Raw genomic sequence first — 22,904 nt, 5'->3', positions numbered from 1 at the left:
AACAGCCAAACAAAACTCAATATTACCCAGATTCTGCGGTTTACAGAAACACCCCACATGTGGTCATAAACTGCTGTATGGGCACACGGCAGGGCGCAGAAGAAAAGGAAATCCACATGGTTTTTAGATGCCATGTCCCATTTGAAGCCCCCTGATGCACCCTTACAGTAGAAACTCCCAAGAAGTGACCCCATTTTGGAAACTAGGGGATAAGGTGCCAGTTTTATTAGTACTATTTTTGGGTACATATGATTTTTTGATCATTCATTATAACACTTTATGGGGCAAGGTGACCAAAAAATAGGTTGTTTTAGCACAGTTTCTATTTATTTATTTTTACAGCGTTCACCTGAGGGGTTCAGTCAAGTGACATTTTTATAGAGCAGATTGTTACGGACGTGGCGATACCTAATATGTATACTTTTTCTCATTTATTAAAGTTTTACACAATAATAGCATTTTTGAAACAAAAAAATAATGTTTTAATGTGTCCATGTTCTGAGAGCTATAGTTTTTTTTATTTTTTGAGAGATTTTCTTATGTAGGGGCTCATTTTTTGCGGGATGAGGTGACGGTTTTATTGGTACTATTTTGTGGGACATACGCGTTTTTGATCACTTGGTGTTGCACCTTTTGTGATGCAAGGTGACAAAAATTGCTTGTTTTGACAGTTTTTTTTTGTTTTTTTTTTACGGTGTTCACCCGAGGGGTTAGGTCATGTGATATTTTTATAGAGCTGGTTTTTACGGACGCGGCAATACCAAATGTCTATTTTATTTTTTCTATTTTTAATTTTTTTTTTTTATTCCTAACTTGGGAACTTTTTTTTTGTGAAACTTTATTTTATTTTTTCAACCCTTTATTTTTTTTTTACACTTTTCGTCCCCCATAAGGTCATACAAGACCTCTGGGGGACATTTGCTTCACTTTTTCTTTTTTTTTCACAGTTGATTTCTCCTGTAACTGGGGCTGACATAGTAGCCCCAGTTACAGGACAAATGCACCCCTATAGAGGCTGTACAGCAGCAATCCAGCGCTGTACAGCCTCAGTGCAGGGCTGATCGAGGTCTCTGAGAGACCTCACACAGCTCCTGCACACTCCGGTCACATGACCGCCGGGCCGGAACAGGAAGCGCACAGCGCTTCCTGCTCTGCAGACACAGCGCTCGGTGAGCGCTGTGTCTGCAGCGATCGTGAAGGCAGGGACACCTGGGAACTGTCCCTGCCTTGTCTTAGGGTTGCCCTGCTGTCACTGACAGCGGGCAACCCGATCAGCGTGCAGCTGCTATTTCTGACAGGACGTTTTAAAACGTGCTGTCAGAAATAGACGTCCACCCATAGGACGTTTATAGTCTATGGGCGGACATGAGGCGGTTAAATGTCAGAAACCCATTTTCTTCCATAATAAAGGGCAATTAGCACCTGCCTTTTTTTTTACCTCCTGCTGATTCAGCAGTCTAGGATTATAGGCTAGACCTGGGTTTTCTTATAACTTCATCACTTGCATAACTTTGTCTCAATGACAAGCCATAAAATCAATTTTGGATGTATTTGAGACTAGTCACTACAGATACACTGTCCAACAAACCTGCACTGAAAACCTCACATCTAACAGCCCTTTACATCAGTGTACTGTAAGAAGGTACAAGGAATCATGGATGATAGGTATGCGTCAGAGGTTCCTGGCTTCGGTGGAGTAAGAGCCAGTTTTCATGCGTCAGCAGCAGTTGCTGTGTGACACCTTGCTATCTAGTATTGCTGTAAATAGGTGATCTGGGACAACTCTTACTGGGAGTAGTCAAAGTGCTGGGTGGGTGACTACTCCCCACAGTCCAGGCCAGGTGTTAACAGGCCTATAAAAAAAAAAAAAAGCCAGCAGTGTCAGGTGGGTGGGATAACTCCTCTCTGACACTGGAGCCGTTTGAAACTCTGCTGAGATCTGAGGCCTGTATGTGGGCTGAAAGCTGAAGACAGTGTGTCGGGCGAGCAGGCCGCCTAAAGCCTGCAGGTGGACTTTGGGGCTGAGCATTCAGCCGGGTGTGGATTAAACACCCAGGATCAAAGGTGAATGTTTTTCTGTATGTACTGTTTTGGGTGTGAACTAACACCGATACTGAAAATGGACTGTCATACTATGAACCTGCAACTAGTGTAAATAAACACTGCAGTTTGAGTTACAAACGTGTCTTTGCCTCTACACTGCACCCGCTTGTCCTGTCTACCAGAGCAAATCCCCACAGTACTTACATGACGGAGACTGTTCAAATCTGGTGCAAATATTAGTAGTCTTGGAGCTTTCAGTTAAAAGTTCTTCATCCTCTTCCTGCTCTGTTCTCCGATGGCGGTTACTGAAATTATAAATACATTGAGAGCCACAATTCTTTTTTCACTATTAAGCAATTAGAATTATATGGTAGGAAATCTATGTTGCGACAACCAGTTATAGTCACAGATTTGGTAATTAAATGGTATTCCAGTTACGTGAAGTTACCCTCGATCCACAGGAGCACTTTTTTTTTTTTTTTATCTTTGTCATTTTTTCAATAACAAGACAACGTATAAACACAATAGTGTACATCAGAGAGTATAGTACAAATAAAGATCATTAGGTCATATCTCCGATTTTTTAGCTACGTGAGGAGGAGCATTCATTTCTATGGGAGTTCTGGAGATAGAGGGCTGTACTGTGCTGTCTCCAGGAATCCCAGAGAGGTGAATGGTACAGCAGTAGGCCTGCCCCTCTGTTTATATCGGGGGCCTCTATGGGGTACGTGGAACCCAATCTTCTAATCAGATGAGGTCCCAAATAGCTGAAAGAAAAAATGTTTTGGGAAAGGTTGGATATAAAAGGTTATTTTTTTCCCCCCTTCTCTTTAATTTTGCAGTGATGATGGTCCAGTTTTCCCCTGACCACTGATAGGTAGGGAAAGTTAGGGTCGGTAGTAAATTATAGATACATTAGTTGTGAAATCTGCGATATTTTGATTTTCGCTGAAGTAATCATGTATTTAATTAATTTATGTAATTTTATTGATTTAAAATGGAGTGGCAGTTCACCTGGTTCACCAGTAGATCTGCGTACCACGCCCTGCGGGGCCAGTCCGATGCCACTAATATTGCTGGGACCCGATCCATTTTGAGACGTTTTAGTACCCGAGGAAAAAGCGGAAGGGGAAAGATATAGGAGACTGAATTGGGACCACGGGAGAACCAAGGAGTCTACGGCCGGAGCCTGAGGATCCCGAGACCTGGCGACGTAAAGCAGAAGTTTGTGGTTCAGACGAGAGGCGAAAAGATCCACGTCTGGGATTCCCCAGCGCTGACAGTTGTTGAAACCCCTCTGGATGGAGAGACCACTCGCCCGGATCGAGACGCTGGTGACTGAGGAAGTCGGCCGCCCAATTGTCGACTCCAGGGATGTAGACCGCGGAGAGAGGGGAAACGTGTCCCACCGCAGAATGAGAGAGGCTTCCTTCAGGACTGCTGAGCTTCTCGTGCCCCCCCCCCCCCCCCCCGGTGGTTTAAGTAAGCCATCGCAGAGGAGTTGTCCATCTGAATCCGGACAGAATGACCAGGATATTGATCTGTAGGGAGCTCTCTTGCATCAACCACTGATCCTGGGCCGAGAGAGACCCGAAGACTGCCCCCCAACCTGTCAGGCTGGCATCTGTGGAGATCACCTGCCAACGGAAGGGAAGAAAGGATCTGCCGAGGGAGACTTAGCGGGTTCAGTCACCAGTGCAAGTCCCGACAGACGAATCGGGCGATCGAGGCCTGACAGGGACTTGTTCTACCTGGGAAAAATTGAGAAGTGCTCGGGTTTGGAATTGGGCATAAAGGAATTGCCTTGAAGGCAGCAACCATCCGGCCCAGAACACACATGCATGCCCTGGTGGGCAGAGGAGACTGCTCGCAAAGGCGAGACACCCCAGACTGGAGAGCCACTACCTTGTCCTGAGGGAGGAACACTCAGCCAAGGCAAGTGTCGAGGACAATGCCTAGGAAATCCATCCTCTGACTGGGAACCAGGGAGGACTTTGTGTGACTGACCAGTCAGCCGAACTGGGATAGCACGGACAGGGTGATGTGGAGACTGGACAGGTTGTCCTCCCAGAACAGAGCGTTCACCAGAGGACCGTCCAGATAGGGTATTACAGCAACTCCCCTGGCGCAGAGAAGTGCAACCAGAGGAGCCAACACCTTAGTAAAGCAGCCAGGCCGAAGGGCAACGCCACGAACTGAAAACGCAAAGAACCTTTCGGGAAGCGAAGGTACCTCTGATGAGACTGAGCTATGGGTACATGCAGATAGCAGTCTCAGATGTCGATGGACGACAGTAACTCGCCCACCTCGAAGGAAGCAATCACAGACCTGACGGACTCTATACGAAAGTGGCGGACTCTGACAAAATATTTGAGAGCCTTCAGATCCAAAATTGGGCGAAGAGCACAGTCCTTCTTGGGAACCGTGAAGAGGTTAGAGTTAAACCCCTGAAAACGTTACGAAGTCGGAACAATCACCCCATGTGCGTGAAGGGAATGAATGGCCTGAAAAAAAGCGGCCGCCCAGTCGGGGCAGCAACGAATGGAAGAACCAACCCGTGGGAAGGGCGGAGAATTCCATTTTGTACCCGGAGGAAACTACCTTTTAGAACCCAGCCGTCGTCCACGGTTGCGCTCCTGAAAAGAGAGTAAACGACCCCCCACCCGAGGGGGCAACTTGAGCGGGGGAAACCAGTCATGCAGATAACGGCTTTGCAGACTGAGGTTTAGAAGGCTTAGGGCGGGCGTGCCAGGAGGGCTTGGCCTTGAAGGAAGGACAAACAGTGTTTTTGTCCTGACGGAAAGAGTCCCGAAAGGTGCGAAAACGCTGAGACCACGATGAAGGCATAGGATGGCGGCGGGAACGGTTTTGGGGCAGGAGGGAACTTTTCCCACCCGTGGCCTCAGAAATAAGCAAGCTCCTCGAAACGTTTCCCGAAAAGCCTACCACCCAGGAATGGGAGAGATATGAGAGCCTTTTTGGAGGCAGCATCCGCAGCCCAGGCCCGAAGCCAAACCGTTCGGCGGATGGCCACAGAGTTATCAGCCACCCTACCAGAGCGGTGTGCCGATTCCAGGGAAGCATCACAAAGGTACCTGGAGAAGATGAGAGGAAAGGAGATGGAGCTCCCCCTGAGCAGAATCCAAGGGAAAGGACCGAAGAAGCTGTTTGGCCCAGACCATACAGGTCTTAGCCACCCAAGACACGGCAAAGGCAGGGCGGATAGCGGAACATGCTGCAACAAACACAGACTTGGACAAGGAGTCTATCTTCTTGTCCAATGGATCAGACAAGGACGCCATGTCTGCAAAAGGAATGGTGGTGGCCTTAGCAAGTCGGGCCACTTGTGGATCTACCTGAGGAGGTACAGACCACCTAGTAATAGACTCCTCGGAAAAGGGAAAGAGGCCATCCGAACCCTTGGCAGGCTGAAAACGCCTATCCAGGTGACACCACTCCTTGGCCAGGAGTGCGTCCAGATCCGCATGGTTAGGGAAAACCAAAGCAGGGCGCCTGGAACGGCAGAATGATACGGATTCCTGAGCCGAGGAGGAGGGTTCTTCCTGCACATGGAGAGCGTCCCTAACTGCCCTGATGAGACCCTGCATGGCTGCAGACAGGGCAGAGCTCTGCTCTGATCCAGAATCAGAGTTAGAGGAGTCCCCAGAGGCGGCGGCAGGGGCGGATTCTTCGCCAGCCTCAGACCTGTCCTGGGAATGACCCAAGGATGCCGAGGAGCAGGACATGGTTATGACAACCCAAGGTCTTCTGCAGGACCTGGTGTCAGAACGTGAGCGTGCCCTGGTCCAGCGACTCAACCATGGATTGGGAGAGTCGGTCCAGGTTCCCTATGGCTTGGAACAGGGAGGAAGCCTATTCAGGAGGAACTGACACAGAAGGGGTGTTCAGGGCATCCTGAGAAGGTCTGGGGGCAAGGCACTGCACACAAACAGGCTCGGGCTGACTGCAAGGCAACTTTTTATTACAGCGGGCGCACGTATAATACGTGACAACCACGTGTGTGGGGGAGGGGCACGGGCTGAGAGTCTTCTCTGAAAGAGGACAACATGAGGGCTGAGTAAGAGCCTGAAAAAAAATGAAAAATCAGCCAGCCAGAGGCTGTCCTACCAGACCCCAGGTGCTGTGTTCCTCAAAGAGGAGCTGCAGCAGTCGCAGGAGAGTGCCAGGAAGGTTGCAGGAGATTGGAGAGCGTCCCTCAGGGTGCAGGCAAGATGAAGGTCCCAGAGGAAGAAGTAGCCAGAAGGAGGCAAACTCCGTGCTAAACTGGGATAGGAAGGGAAGGAGACCCCTCCCAGGAGCCAAGAGAAGCAGGGAGGGGCCAAGAAAAGCCCAGGAAGGGGATGAGAAGGATGCAGCCTAGGCTAGGTAAGAGCCCGGGCCTCGATTAATGGAGCGGCCGAGAAAGGAGCACTGTCCTGGGCCCCCGAACCAGGGGCCCTTCGGAAGGAAAAGAACAGGTGAGGGGGAGAAGAGACGCCCAGGGAGGGAAAATGCGTCCCAGTCCCAGGCAGGAGCCGGGGACTGAAGTAAAGGAAGGCCAGGGAGAAGCATAGGAGGTTGGGGGCCCAGTGTGGGGGACCCTGGGTGAAAAATGTACCCCCCTTCCAGGTTAAGTTAACAGTGCTGGGTCAGGATCCAGGAACTTCTGGATTGCAGGCAATTTTTTGATATGTCTAAAAGTTTTTAAAAAGTTTGTACACCGGGGTGGTTCCAAACCAGGGTCGGCGTCACAACTCGGCAAACCCGAACAATTGCCAGGGCCCAATGCTCCTGGGGGGGGCCCACTGAACTGCTATGAGCACTTCCATCAATACAGATGGAAGCTCTCATTGCTGTCACTTCATTTACGCAGTACCCCTTTGGTGGGCCCTCTGAGTCACATGAGGCCTCTGCTGCAGAGACTCAGACACGCCCCTTCTACACAGGACATGTGGAGAGGTAGGGCTGGAGCAGAAGTGTGAACACAGGTTGTCAATGAGTCTGCACTGTGACTGTCTCTTCCCTGTGGGACAGGAGGGGGACTCTTCGATCTGCTGCTGGATGCTGCTTCATTCTATTTAGTTGTTTTACTGTTTTATTAAGCAGTTTGCCTCCATGACACCTGTCCCCCCCCCCCCCATATCCTGTCCTATCTCATCCTCATGGAGCCCCATCTGTCTCCTTTCCTCCCTCATGTATCCAGAGCTCCTGTTCCACCTTATCTCCTATTGCTGCCCTGCACAGACCACCTACCACTACTTGTTGTATGAATCCCCCTCAGAGCCCCTTCCACCTACTTGCTGTGTCCACCCCTACTGTCCATCCAGGGCCCCGGGTCCCTGTCTTACTCCTCTGCCTCTTATTATGGTGGCGTCTGAACCACATTCACCATAAGGAACTTCTAATGTCATAGGGTCATCTGATTGTGCCCCCCACCCTGTACTGTGCCCCTCACCGTACACCTTTATACCCTGCATTGTGCCCTCTTACCACACCCTGTACAGCGCCCTCTTATACGGTCACTGTATGGTGGTTTTATCATTGTATGGCAGTGTTATCACTGTATGGTGGTGGTATCCAATAACTGTATGGCCATAACTGTATCCCCTTCCCTGACCACGCCACTTTTTTTAGACCTGGCATGAGCGGGAAAAGATACCGATTGCGGTGCTAAGGACCTTTGCGCCACATCTGTGTCAGAAATACGCCTATTATAGATGTATTCTATATAATAAAGGCCCACGTAATTGTATTATTCGGGGGTAGGGCTAATATCTTTATATTATATAGATTCTAGTGTATTATACTGTGCCCTGTATTTCCCAATAGATGAATGATCCTTGGGAAACAATCCTCATCCCTGACCACCAGGACCAGGTAGCGCTCTGTCAGTACATGGCGGCATCCCCTCTCAGCCATGCTTCTCCACTGTGTACTGGTGCTTATTCTGACACTACGGCTGGGTTCACATCCTATTTTTGCCATCCATTTAATGTATACCAAAAATGTATGCGTTAACAGATGCCTCAGACTGATGCCGTACAGTGTCGTCCGTTCACCATACAGTTCCATCGTAAAAAAATAAAATACTACATTAATGTATGCATTTTTACTGGATTCTGCAGGATACAAAAAACGTGGAGTGCTGCACATTGGTATACATCAAACAGATAGGAAAAACGTGATGTGAACCCACTGGGTGGGAGCGTACTAAAATTTGCTGTGGGGCCCAGTCAAGCTAAATCACTGCACATCTCCTTCTCTCCTCCAGGCCCGGCCCAGGGGTGATGTCATGACGTGTGTCTCACTGCTGCAGCAGGCCTGAGGAGAGAAGGAGCGCAGGGAGCTGCGAATAGTGAATGACAGGACAGTCGACTGCCCTGTGCTCCAGCAATGATCGGTATGTGAGGGGGCCCACTGGGGGGTCATTACACTGAGGGCCCTATACACCATATAATGACCCCCAGTGCCCCCCATTTAGTATAATGACCACCAGAGCCCCCATTTAATATAATGACCCCCAGTACCCCCTCCTGGGGGTTATTATTCTGAATGGAGGGCTGCTGTGGGGTCATTATACTGTGTGTGGGGCAACTGGTGGTCATTATACAGTGGGGGGGGGGGGGGGGGGGGGGGGGGGGGCAGGGGGTCATTATACTGTGTGAAGGGCCAATAGTGGTCATTATACTGTATAGGGGCCACTGGGGGTCATTAAACAATGTGGGAGCCACAGGGGGACATGTAAATGTAAAAAAATGCCTCAAGGGGGCCCACTGGGATTTATCGCCTAAGGGCCCACATGAACCTGGAGCCGGCCCTGGCCCAAACCTTCGCACCTTTGTGCCCCTGCCCTACCAGCACCTTCATCTCCAGTCATCTAGCCGGGCCTTGTCAATAAAAAAAATAAATCAAGCGATGGGCTGGCAGAGGAAACAGGTGAAGTAAGACTTCAGGGTGACAACGGCCAACCGTCGGTGTGCTTAACGACATCTGCACATGGATTAAAAGGTACTTTGTCTCTAGAATGAAGCAATAGGTTGCAAACTGAAAGGTACAGTAAAACATTCAGCTGAGCTAGCCCCAAGACATTGTGCCTGGTTCACCAGTGAATTTCTCCGGACTCCTTTTAACATTACAGGGTTCCCAGAGGTAAGAAGACCACAAAGACTATAGATCAGGGATGGCCAACCTGTGGCTCTCCAGCTGTTGTAAAACTACAGCTCCCACCATGCCCTGTTGTAGGCATGCTGGGAGTTGTAGTTTTGCAACAGCTGGAGAGCCTCAGGTTGGCCATCCCTGCTATAGATGTTCACAAAGCGTAGTCAGATTTCCGGCGCTTGTAATATAGGAAAAGGTAGTTGACAGAACTGTCCTTTGGCGATCACAAGGCACAAAAGTGACACATATGCAGTATATACATATACCACGTACTCTCCTGCAGATATCAGATTCTGCTTCTCGTCTGTCTTCAACCTAGGACGACCAGGCCTCATTTTTAATGGAGATGTGGGTGTCTTCTGTGCTGCTGGTTGAATGAAGTGAGCAAACAACTCGGTTTGCTTCAGAAGGTAATCAAATCTATTGGTGCGGTCTTCTTTCTGTTTAAGACAAGACAAAATCAGGACCCAAGAAGTATTGTTCACAACTGGAAAGACTTGCAAGTTCAACGGGTAAAATACAAATGTCTTGTAAGTAAACGAGAAATATAAACCAGCGTATTGTCCCCTTCACTTCCTGGGAATGCCGCTCAGCAAACCACTGGCGAGGCGGGTCATCACAGCAGGAGGAGAAGCTGGGCGATTTGTACAGCAATAGGATCCTGCTGGATAGGTCAATCAATCTTTAAAGGGTCACTGAGTTTTCAAAAAACTTTTGGTATGTCAAAAGACATATCAGGAGTTTTGATGGGTGGGGTCTGAGTGCTGAGATCCCCAATGATCTGTACAGCGAGGGGAGAAGCGCATGGATATCGCCCTCTCACTGCTAGGCACAGATTTGAGACAGGTCCATAGACTCCTATCGAGCCCATCGCCTGCAGCAATGAGAGCGTATGCTATACGAGGGCTTCTCTCATCGTTCCTGGGTCTCAGCACTCAGACCCCCACTGCTCAAAACTTTTTGATACGTTTGACATATCAAGTTTTTTTTCACTTCTTGTGAACTGCTCTCAGTACAGGGAGGAGGTGCTATCAGTGACTGACAGCTATACAAACCGTGTACTCCGCACTCCGGTACCAATAGCTGTTCACAGGAAGAGAGAAGTGTAGAAATTACAGGTTTTACTGCAACTTTCCCCACAAAACTTGATATCAATCTGCTCAGCTCCTCCTGCTCTACAACATGGTGATGTCAGATTGCATTGCAGTTTTTAAGTGACAGGTCCTCTTTAAAAAGGTGGCCTTCCATGTTTAACAGTGCCCGTTGAATTTCAATATGCCAAGCCTCCTTTCGGCCATCGAGTCAAGACACCATGTAATACACCAGCTTTGTGACATGTACAGCCCCCAACAGTCTGCAAAACACCTCGAAGTAGCTTTCATACAACGTAATAAAATGTGTTACCCTTTTCTCTTCATAACCAGGATCCATCTCATTGCTCTCTTTTGATTTATTAGGGGAGTCGTTCTCATCTTTTCCAGGGTCCTGTTCCAGCAGAAAGATTGACAATGTATGAGATTAAGGCAAACTCCAAATAGGCAAATCAGACTGATACCTAACTAAACAAAGGGTTAACCCAAGCAGGTATAAAGAGGGGGAAACGCGTGGCACAAGTTCTATTCCAATGAATGGCAGTGACCACCTTATTCACAGCACATATGTGCTAGCTACATACATATGGACGAGCTTCTGCTAGTGACGTGACCTGTTACGTTTACATGGCTGTGGCCATCTCCACCCAGGTTCCTCTGCGTTTCTCTTGTTCCAAAGCCCCCTCTCATGCCATTTGTTTCATCTCCCAATAAGCTATTGAGATTGGGGAAGAAAGGTGATGCCCAGAATGGAGTTCTCAATGGGGAACAACAAGCACTCTGACGCTGTCAGCAGGGAGATGGTACTAGTGCCCGGGCACACAACACCAGTGTCTCACCATAGCTTTCATTGCGAATATCCCACCACAGTTTGGGGCCTTTCTACCGCAGAGCGCGTCAGTCACATATGCCCTCTGGGAGAGAGCTTCATGCAGTCACCTATCACTGCTGAACGGTCTACATAGCGATGCACGGTCACCGGATCTCAAGATGGAAACACAACCCCTAATACTAGAGAGTGCAGTCGTAGATACCCACACGTAGTTGTGAAACATGCTGGATTTCTGTAATCAATGTCAGATGGATGGGGTCCGACACCCCCACAGCTCCAGAGCTAGGTGTATGGAGTGGAAGCAGAAGGCGCCATCATACTGAAGCTCAGCTCCCATTCACTTAGCTGCAGGACCCCAGCACCGCCACTACACAGAGGTGTCTGCCTCCAGCTCCGTGACAGCCTGAAATAGCGGGGGTGCCGGGTGTCAGACCACCACCAATGTGATACTGATGACAGGTCACCAATATCTGAAGCCCTGTAATGTCGATGCGTAGCCCCAGTCCAAGGTATAATCTGATGAAGTACGGCAAACACCCCCTTCAGGCTAAACCCAGTATAATAAACCCAAGATGCTCCAGAGCTGACCATCATCATCCACCAAATACAGACTAGACAACTAATAAGAACCCCATGGTCACAGACTGCTCAGCCTGCCCGGGGGTCAAGCTTCTCCCAGCGGAGTGATCTACAGTAGTGATGAGCGAACTTGTGTTTGAAATATCTAAGAATTCCGTTATGGACTCCGCTAGCACAGGCCATAACTCCACCACATAGACCTGACACACGGAACACGACAGACTGAAGCTGTGCGCTGCTGATGCCATTAGATCATGGCAAGATGGCTTCCAACTTTCTTTTGCATATGAAAATAATGAAGCCACATGTGGCCAGGACGGACTCCCCTTGGATGTGGCTACATGTTGCTTAGGAGCTTAAAAGGGAGTCGGTCACCATGATTCTGGACTGCTACCGGCAGGAATACAGGAGCAGTGCTGTACATAAGGAGTCCACATTGACTTGGTTTTTTACTTATACTACGGCCCCACCGCTCTCTCCCGCTCTCAGTACTTAAAGGGCTTCTGTCACCCCCGCCAACCCCCAATTTTCGACTTATTATATTTGTTAATGTAAGCAGATTCCATATATGCCCCTCTTACCTCGGGCTGTGCAGTAATTACAGTAAAAAGCGCACTTTTATTATATGTAAATTTCTTCACTACCAGCAAGTTGGACGGACTTGCTGTTAGCCGCCGCATCCTCTGTTTGAAAAGACGCCCCCCTCCTCCACTTGATTGAGAGGGCCAGCGAGCGCACTCCTCCTCCTCTCGCTGGCCCTGCCTGCAGCCTCAAATCCTGCGCCGTACCGGTCGTCATTCGGAGCAGGCGCTCTGAGAGAAGGACGCTCCTGCGCCGATGACGTCAGCCCTACACCCGGAAGAGAGGTCTTCTCTTCCGGGTGTAGGGCTGGCGTCATCGGCGCAAGCGCACTGAGGAAGGAGCAGCCATCCTTCTCTCAGAGCGCCTGCGCCGAATGACGACCGGCACGGCGCAGGATTTGAGGCTGCAGGCAGGGCCAGCTGGAGGATGAGAGCGCTCACTGGCCCTGTTAATCAAGTGGAGGAGGGGGGCGTCTTTTCAAACAGAGGATGCGGCGGCTACCAGCAAGTCTGCCGAACTTGCTGGTAGTGAAGAAATTTACATATAATAAAAGTGCGCTTTTTACTGTAATTACTGCACAGCCCGAGGTAAGAGGGGCATATATGGAATCTGCTTACATTCACAAATATAATAAGTCAAAAACTGAAAATTGGGGGTTGGGGGGGGGGGGGGGGGGACAGCCCTTTAAAGGGGTTGTGCAAGAATATGTGTGGGGGGGGGGTAAATTAGCCACCACCCCTTGGCCTGTCCTGGGTCACTCTGTAAACATCCTGTTTGACACCACCTGCAGCCAATCACTGGCCACAGCAGGGACCAGCTCCTCTTAGGCTACTTTCACACTAGTGTTTTTACTGGATCCGGCAGGGCTCAGCATAAACGCTTCCGTTACTGATAATACAACCGTCTGCATCAGTCATGAACGGATCCGGTTGTATTATCTTTAACATTGCCAAGACGGATCCGTCATGAACTACATTGAAATTCAACAGGGGACGGATGCGTTTTATATGGTCATGCCGGATCCGTCTTGCTCCGCATCCCAGGACGGAAAACAAACTACATGTTGCGGTTTGCTCTCCAGTATGGGAACACAACAAACTGAACGCATTTTGGAGCAATCCGTTCAGATTTGTCCCTATTGACAATGAATGGGGACAAAACAAGCAATCCCCCCCCCCCACCCCCGATACTGAGCCCCTATGACGGATCTCAATACCGGAAAACTAAATCACTAGTGTGAAAGCAGCCTTACATCCTGACAAATGAGGTCACGATGTAAGGCTCATGACACCTCTGCACTTGCCCGCATTCATTTTCCTAGAGATGTATTTATGCCGTATCCGGTACCAAGTGTTCCGGAAATTGCCGGATACAGTTTTCCTGTTTGCGCATGCGCTGGGATATAGGAGGAGCTACTTTCGGCTTTGATCTGTTAAAAAATAATAATACTGGATCCATTATTCTGGATGATACGGAACCAGAAAAAAAAAAAAGCTATCCATTTGTATACGGCTTGCCGGATCCGGCAGGCAGTTGCGTTGCCGGATTCTAACAATGCTAGTGTGAAAGGACCCTTTGGCTTTTATCTTTTGCCTGATCAGTCAAAACAGATCGCTCTCCATTCAGAATGCGCGGGGATAAAACTGATCAGGTCCAGTATTGAGCCCCTAGGACGGAACTACCTGCAGTGTGGTCCATAAGGCTGTCACCTGAGGGACACAGGACGGCTGCCATAACAAAGACACAGGCCTGAGCCATTGTTCCCCGGCCTCACGCACACGGTGCCTGCAGGGATGAGGGGCCACATACACAAGGTCCTGACGGAGGGGCGGCTATTACATCAGCGGTCTACACGGAGGATGGGGAAGGGATCGCCGCTCACCTCCACCGCCGCGGCTTCATCTTTCCCCGGCTGCGGTTGGTTCCCGTCAGCCTCCGTCGCCTCTTCCACCGTCATCTTCTCTTCTTCTTCCTTCACTTCAGTGGCCGGCTCTTTCCGCTGCTCGGTACTTTCCTCGGACATGTTGTCTACTCACACGGCCACAACCGACAATAGACAGGAGCCGGCTCAGGAGGGGGCGGCGCGATGCTGCACGAGGCTGGCGGGAGTCACTCCGGAGCTGAAAGCGCGCGCTCACCCTGCAGCTGCTGCCGGCTTTTTTTTTTTTTTTTTTTTTTTCCCCTTCAATCTAGTCGTTCAAACGTGGGCGTGGCCTTGCACGAAATCGCGCGATATCTGCTTTACCTACGCAGAGAACCCTTGTTAGCTCCCGAGTGGATCAGTGGATGCGCGCGTGACCCGGTTCACACAGACTCGTATGGCTTTTAATACGTTACTGAATAACATGGAGGCTGTGTAACGCGCCAGGTCACCCTGTTACCCCGTGAGACTACAATACCCATGATGCTGTTCGCAAAACCGGTCTCCTAGACTGCGTCTTTCACTTGCACGGCATGCTGGGATTGGTAGTTCCCCCTACAAGAGTCCACAGCTCCTACTCTGAAGTGAAGCCATACCAGTACAGTGGTGGATGAATGAGAGGAGGGGACCGGGAGGCTGCGCGACGGCGGGCGCTTATTCTCGCGAGATTACGCAGTTACTGCCTGGTTTAGTGGTTTAGTCCTCTCCGTCCATTGTTTGAAGTTTGGCGCCTTGTTTTGTCCTTGTTCTCCCAGTGCGCCCTGGCCTTCCCTGACAGTGATCTGTAATGGAAGCGTTAATCCATGGGACCTAGGCAGGTTTTTCGCGTTTCATTTAACGCCCCTTGCTTAGACTAAAGGGTTAATTTGTGAAGGCAGCAGTTCATTGCCATTAGAAAACATGGGTTTTCACACATTCCTATTTGACCCACAATACAGCCTCGCGTCCAACCTTGAAGGAGTTTTCTGAGATACTGACGACTTCGCCTCAGGATAGGCCGTCGATATTTGATCAGTAGGGGTCTGACATCCAGGACGATCGGCAGCGCGGCAGCGGCCTTCTCTTTTATGTTCATCGGTCACAGAGAAGTGAATGGGGCTGAGCTGTTATACCAATTACCAGGGATCAGCAACCTCTGGCACTCAGCTGTTCTGAAACTACAACTCCCAGAATCCTCCTTTCACTTCTGTGAGAGTTGCAAAAACAGCCGAGTATGTTTGCATGCTGGGAATTGTAGTTTCACAGCAGCTGGAGTGCGGAAGGTTGCTGATTCCTGTGCTATACAATGTACGGCGCTGTGCTTGGGTGAGCAGAAAAGGCCATGGCGCTAACACAGGAGCACCGGTGCCTTCTCAAAAAGCTGATCGGCAGCGGACCCACCGATTAGGTCACTGGTGGCGAACCTATGGCACGGGTGCCAGAGGCAGAACACAGAGCCCTCTCTGTGGGCAGCCGCACCCTAGAATAAGTCTATAGTGTACCAATATGCCTTAGGCCCCTTTCACACGAGCGAGTTTTCCGAGCGGGTGCAATGCGTGACGTGAACGCATTGCACCCGCACTGAACCCGGACCCATTCATTTCTATGGGGCTGTGCACATGAGCGGTGATTTTCACGCATCACTTGTGCGTTGCGTGAAAATCGCAGCATGTTCGATATTCAGCGTTTTTCACGCAACGCAGGCCCCATAGAAGTAAATGGGCCTGAGTGAAAATCGCAAGCAAGTGCGGATGCGGTGCGATTTTCACGCGCGGTTGCTAGGAGACGATCGGGATGGAGACCCGATCATTATTTATTTTCCCTTATAACATGGTGATAAGGGAAAATAATAGCATTCTGAATACAGAATGCATAGTACAATAGCGCTGGAGGGGTTAATAAAAAATAATATAACTCGCCTTAATCCACTTGATCGCGCAGAAGAAAAGCCGGGCTGCGCGATCAAGTGGATTAAGGTGAGTTAAAAAAAAAAATTAACCCCTCCAGCGCTGTTTTACTATGCATTCTGTATTAAGAATGCTATTATTTTCCCTTATCAAATACAATCTACAGAACACCGATCCCAAACCCGAACTTCTGTGAAGAAGTTCAGGTCTGGGTACCAAACATGCCGATTTTTCTCACGCTTGTGCAAAACGCATTACAATGTTTTGCACCCGCGCGGAAAAAACGCAAACATGGAACGCAATCGCAGTGAAAACTGACTTGTTTTACTGTCAAAATCGCACCATTTTCCCTTAAAGAGGACCTTTCACTACAATAAAAAAATCTAAACTAAGTATGCTGCCATATAGAGCGGCGCCCAGGGATCTCCCTGCACTTACTATTATCCCTGGGCGCCGCTCCGTTCTCCCGGTATAGGCTCCGGTAGCTTCATATGTTCAGTTCAACTGGGTGGAGCCTGCCGCCGTCTCCTTCTCCCAGGCTGTAGCGCTGGCCAATCGCAGCGCTCAGCCCATGATGTTTATTTTTTTATTGGTTAAGTATTTTTATTTTACAGAAAGGGGGGGTGATTTGAACTTTTATTTTATTTTGTTTTGTTTTTTATATAAAAATAACTTTTTTAACCCCTTAAGGACGCAGGGCGTACCGGTACGCCCTATTTCCCGAGTCCTTAAGGACCAAGGGCGTACCGGTACGTCCTGACTTAAATTCGGAATTCCGGCGCCGCAGGGGTTAATCGGAACGGGACGCCGGCTGAAATCATTCAGCCGGCATCCCGTAACAACGCAGGGGGGGGTCATTTGACCCCCCCGTATCGGCGATCGCAGCAAACCGCAGGTCAATTCAGACCTGCGGTTTGCTGCGCTTTTTGCAGTTTCTGATCGCCGCGGTCCCTGACCGCGGGGATTAGAAACTTTAGAGTGGCTAAAATCATTATTTTTCACCCCCCCCTGCACCCCTGCACGATTTTATGCCGGAGGGTGGTGCGGGGGGGGTGTCGCAGGCGGTGGGGGCGTTGCGGGAGGCTGGCGGTGCGGCAGGCGGGATCGCGATCCCCCGCCCGCCTCCCCATGAACGATCGTTGGCTTCTAGTGGGTATACCAGGGTGCCAGCACATTGCTGGCACCCTGGTATAAACGGCTGACATCTGTGAAGATGTCAGCCGTTTAACCCTTTCCATACCGCGGTCCGTACGGACCGCTGTATGGAAAAAGTTAACTGTCATTGGTCAGGGAGCTCCCTCCCTCTCCATCGGGGGGCTGCTGTGGCTTTGCAGCCCCCCGATGGAGAGGGAGAGAGCCCCCAGAGAGCCCCCCTCAGCCCCGTCCTTACCCTTCCCCGTCTGCGAAGTTCTGAGCAGACGGGGAGGGTTCCCATGGCAACAGGACGCCTGCTCAGGCGTCCTGCTGTCCATGGTGCTGAACAGATCTGTGCTAAAAGCACAGATCTGTTCAGTGTAAGTAAAATACAGTACAGAACAATATATATTGTTCTGTACTGTATTATACAGACACCAGACCCACTGGATCTTCAAGAACCAAGTGGGTCTGGGTCACAAAAATGTAAAAAAAAGTGAAAAAAGTTAAGATAAAAAAAAAAACATTTATCACTGAATAAAAATTAAAAAAATAAAATAAACTACACATATTAGGTATCGCCGCGTCCGTAACGACCTGATCTATAAAATGGTCATGTTACTTTCCCCGCACGGTGAACGCCATAAAAATAAAAAAATAAAAACTATGAGAAAATTGAAATTTTGCCCACCTTACTTCCCAAAAAAGGTAATAAAAGTGATCAAAAAAGTCGCATGTACGCCAAAATAGTACCAATCAAACCGTCATCTCATCCCGCAAAAAATGAGACCCTACTCAAGATAATCGCCCAAAAGCTGAAAAAACTATGGCTCTTAGACTATGGAGACACTAAAACATGATTTTTTTTTTTTCAAAAATGAACTCATTCTGTAAAACTTACATAAATAAAAAAAAAGTATACATATTAGGTATCGCCGCGTCCGTATCGACCGGCTCTATAAAAATATCACATGACCTAACCCCTCAGATGACCACCGTATAAAAATAAAAACAGTGTAAAAAAAGCCATTTTTTGCCATCTTACGTCACAAAAAGTGTAATAGCAAGCGATCAAAAAATCATATGCACCCCAAAATAGTGCCAATCAAACCGTCATCTCATCCCGCAAAAAATGAGACCCTACTCAAGATAATCGCCCAAAAACTGAAAAAACTATGGCTCTTAGAATATGGAGACACTAAAACATTTTTTTGGTTTTAAAAATGAAGTTATTGTATAAAACTTACATAAATAAAAAAAAATGTATACATATTAGGTATCGCCGCGTCCGCGACAACCTGCTCTATAAAATGACCACATGATCTAACCTGTCAGATGAATGTTGTAAATAACAAAAAAAAAAAACGTGCCAAAAAAGCTATTTCTTGTTACCTTGCTGCACAAAAAGTGTAATATAGAGCAACCAAAAATCATATGTACCCTAAACTAGTACCAACAAAACTGCCACCCTATCCCGTAGTTTCTAAAATGGGGTCACTTTTTTGGAGTTTCTACTCTAGGGGTGCATCAGGGGGGCTTCAAATGGGACATGGTGTCAAAAAAAACAGTCCAGCAAAACCTGCCTTCCAAAAACCGTATGGAATTCCTTTCCTTCTGCGCCCTGCCGTGTGCCCGTACAGCGGTTTACGACCACATATGGGGTGTTTCTGTAAACTACAGAATTAGGGCCATAAATAATGAGTTTTGTTTGGCTGTTAACCCTTGCTTTGTAACTGGAAAAAAAATATTAAAATGGAAAATCTGCCAAAAATGTGAAATTTTGAAATTGTGTCTCTATTTTCCATTAAATCTTGTGCAACACCTAAAGGGTTAACAAAGTTTGTAAAATCAGTTTTGAATAGCTTGAGGGGTGTAGTTTCTTAGATGGGGTCACTTTTATGGAGTTTCTACTCTAGGGGTGCATCAGGGGGGCTTCAAATGGGACATGGTGTCAAAAAACCAGTCCAGCAAAATCTGGCTTCCAAAAACCAAACCGCGCACCTTTCACTCTACGCCCTACTGTGTGCCCGTACAGTAGTTTACGGCCACATATGGGGTGTTTCTGTAAACGGCAGAGTCAGGGCAATAAAGATACAATCTTGTTTGGCTGTTAACCCTTGCTTTGTTAGTGGAAAAAATGGGTTAAAGTTGAAAATTAGGCAAAAAAATGAAATTCTCAAATTTCATCCCCATTTGCCAATAACTCTTGTGCAACACCTAAAGGGTTAACGACGTATGTAAAATCAGTTTTGAATACCTTGAGGGGTGTAGTTTCTTAGATGGGGTCACTTTTAGGGAGTTTCTCCTCTTGGGGTGCATCAGGGGGCTTCAAATGGGACATGGTGTCAAAAAACCAGTCCATAAAAATCAGCCTTCCAAAAACCATATGGTGCACCTTTTACTCTACGCCCCGCTGTGTGGCCGTACAGTAGTTTACGGCCACATATTGGGTGTTTCTGTAAACGGCAGAGTCAGGGCAATAAAGATACAATCTTGTTTGGCTGTTAACCCTTGCTTTGTTAGTGGAAAAAATGGGTTAAAATGAAAAATTTGACAAAAATATGAAATTCTCAAATTTCCTCCCCATTTGCCAATAACTCTTGTGCAACACCTAAAGGGTTAACAATGTATGCAAAATCAGTTTTGAATACCTTGAGGGGTGTAGTTTCTTAGATGGGGTCATTTTTGGGTGGTTTCTATTATGTAAGCCTCGCAAAGTGACTTCAGACCTGAACTGGTCGCTAAAAATTGAGTTTTTGTAAATTTCTGAAAAATTTCAAGATTTGCTTCTAAACTTCTAAGCCTTATAACATCCCCAAAAAATAAAATATCATTCCCAAAACAATTCAAACATTAAGTAGACATATGGGGAATGTAAAGTCATCACAATTTTTTGGGGTATTACTATGTATTACAGAAGTAGAGAAACTGAAACTTTGAAATTTGCTAATTTTTTTCAAATTTTTGGTAAATTAGGTATTTTTTTGTGCAAAAAAAATAATTTTTTTGACTTCATTTTACCAGTGTCATGAAGTACAATATGTGACGAAAAAACAATCTCAGAATGGCCTGGATAAGTCAAAGCGTTTTAAAGTTATGAGCACTTAAAGTGACACTGGTCAGATTTGCAAAAAATGGCCTGGTCCTTAAGGTGAAAATGAGCCCGGTCCTTAAGGGGTTAAGTAAGGAATCTGCTAGATTTCCCAGTTTAACTATTTCTAGATCAAAGTGTCACTATCATGAGACATGAGACAGATATACAGTAGGTGTACCAGTACCAGGCCAATTTTTGTGTTTTGTTTAGTTAGATGACGTCATAGTGCTCCGAGGAACAGGCGCAGTGGAGATGTCTGAGCAGGGAAGCGATCAGACATTCACTGCGCATGCGCCGAATACGAGGAGCATCGCATTCCGGAGGAGATGGGCGGGCTGGAGGGACGCGCTGGGCGGCGGCAGTTTGTTAAGGTAGACAGAGCCTCTAGGTGCTAATCACGCCCCAATAGCACCTAGAGGCTCATTTGCATATCTATATAAGTTATTTTTTTAGCTAAACGGCAGGACAATAAGCTCTTATATTAGGATGGTTAGATAAAGCAGACACTAGCGGATCGCTAGTGTCTGAAAGCTAAATAGGTGAAACGAAGTGATAGAAACCCTTTAAAGTACTACAGTATAGTCGTGGCCAAAAGTTTTGAGAATTACATAAATATTGGAAATTGGAAAAGTTGCTGCTTAAGTTTTTGTAATAGCAATTTGCATATACTCCAGAATGTTATGAAGAGTGATCAGATGAATTGCATAGTCCTTCTTTGCCATGAAAATTAACTTAATCCCCAAAAAACCTTTCCACTGCATTTCATTGCTGTCATTAAAGGACCTGCTGAGATCATTTCAGTAATCGTCTTGTTAACTCAGGTGAGAATGTTGACGAGCACAAGGCTGGAGATCATTATGTCAGGCTGATTGGGTTAAAATGGCAGACTTGACATGTTAAAAGGAGGGTGATGCTTGAAATCATTGTTCTTCCATTGTTAACCATTGTGACCTGAAAAGAAACGCGTGCAGCCATCATTGTGTTGCATAAAAATGGCTTCACAGGCAAGGATATTGTGGCTACTAAGATTGCACCTCAATCAACAATTTATAGGATCATCAAGAACTTCAAGGAAAGAGGTTCAATTCTTGTTAAGAAGGCTTCAGGGCGTCCAAGAAAGTCCAGCAAGCGCCAGGATCGTCTCCTAAAGAGGATTCAGCTGCGGGATCGGAGTGCCACCAGTGCAGAGCTTGCTCAGGAATGGCAGCAGGCAGGTGTGAGCGCATCTGCACGCACAGTGAGGCGAAGACTTTTGGAAGATGGTCTGGTGTCAAGAAGGGCAGCAAAGAAGCCACTTCTCAAAAAAAAAACATCAGGGAAAGATTGATCTTCTGCAGAAAGTATGGTGAATGGACTGCTGAGGACTGGGGCAAAGTCATATTCTCCGATGAAGCCTCTTTCCGATTGTTTGGGGCATCTGGAAAATGGCTTGTCCGGAGAAGAAAAGGTGAGCGCTACCATCAGTCCTGTGTCCTGCCAACAGTAAAGCATCCTGAGACCATTCATGTGTGGGGTTGCTTCTCATCCAAGGGAGTGGGCTCACTCACAATTTTGCCCAAAAACACAGCCATGAATAAAGAATGGTACCAAAACACCCTCCAACAGCAACTTCTTCCAACAACAGTTTGGTGAAGAACAATGCATTTTCCAGCACGATGTAGCACCGTACCATAAGGCAAAAGTGATAACTAAGTGGCTCGGGGACCAAAACGTTGACATTTTGGGTCCATGGCCTGGAAACTCCCCAGATCTTAATCCCATTGAGAACTTGTGGTCAATCCTCAAGAGGCGGGTGGACAAACAAAAACCCACTAATTCTGACAAACTCCAAGAAGTGATTATGAAAGAATGGGTTGCTATCAGTCAGGAATTGGCGCAGAAGTTGATTAAGACCATGCCCAGTCGAATTGCAGAGGTCCTGAAAAAGAAGGGCCAACACTGCAAATACTGACTCTTTGCATAAATGTCATGTAATTGTCGATAAAAGCCTTTGAAACGTATGAAGTGTGTGTAATTATATTTCACTACATCACAGAAACAACTGAAACAAAGATCTAAAAGCAGTTTAGCAGCAAACTTTGTGAAAACTAATATTTGTGTCATTCTCAAAACTTTTGGCCATGACTGTATGTGGAGCAGTCAGGATAGGGGTAAAAAAATATAAGAGGGTGATCAGGCTTACAAACTACATTGCAGTTTGTCACTATGAGTTCGGGGATGCTGTAAGCTGTGTGCTCAGTCTTGCACACTCAGTACTGCCAGTCAGTGTGGTGTGCCAGACAGGGGAATAGCTAAAGGCTCATGGGCCCTGGTGAAAGAGTTGGACCCCCTTTCCTCAGTGCTTTATGACCAGGGGCAGGGAAGCACATAGCCTTTGTGCTACTTGAGGCAAAAATTGAAACCGCATCCCCTCCCCCCATGCCAAATTCTTGACCTAACCCCTTCCCTCCAGCCAGAGGTGTAATTGGACCAGCATGCACTTTCTATAATACAGGTGTCTTCTTATGCCGCACAAGGGTCTTTTGGCCCCCTGGGCCCGGTAGCGACTGCTATCTCTGCACCCCCTATAGCTACTCCCCTGGTG

The 22,904-nt window shown here is 47.7% G+C and overlaps 1 protein-coding gene across 2 annotated transcripts in view; it reads right to left on the bottom strand.

Moving 5' to 3' along the window:
- The window catches only part of SMARCA5 (SWI/SNF related, matrix associated, actin dependent regulator of chromatin, subfamily a, member 5), a 38,014-nt gene extending 23,481 nt beyond the window's left edge, over positions 1 to 14,533 (bottom strand). The window contains exons 1-6 of one of the 2 annotated variants that reach the window (XM_040418501.1): positions 14,174 to 14,531; positions 12,442 to 12,449; positions 12,170 to 12,177; positions 10,606 to 10,688; positions 9,475 to 9,641; positions 2,248 to 2,348 (exon numbers count right to left, since the gene is read on the bottom strand). In XM_040418501.1, coding sequence (XP_040274435.1) covers positions 2,248 to 2,348; positions 9,475 to 9,641; positions 10,606 to 10,688; positions 12,170 to 12,177; positions 12,442 to 12,449; positions 14,174 to 14,308 — 502 coding nt within the window. In that variant the 5' untranslated portion in view covers positions 14,309 to 14,531. Of the gene's footprint in view, positions 1 to 2,247; positions 2,349 to 9,474; positions 9,642 to 10,605; positions 10,689 to 12,169; positions 12,178 to 12,441; positions 12,450 to 14,167 lie in introns of both variants that reach the window. The other variant, XM_040418502.1, reaches the window with a different exon arrangement.
- Positions 14,534 to 22,904: the final 8,371 nt, after the last annotated feature.

Source organism: Bufo bufo, chromosome 2 (assembly GCF_905171765.1).
Source record: "Bufo bufo chromosome 2, aBufBuf1.1, whole genome shotgun sequence".
NCBI lineage: Eukaryota > Metazoa > Chordata > Amphibia > Anura > Bufonidae > Bufo > Bufo bufo.
Note: the sequence above shows the minus strand (reverse complement) of the source record. Positions and strands in the feature narration are given on the sequence as shown.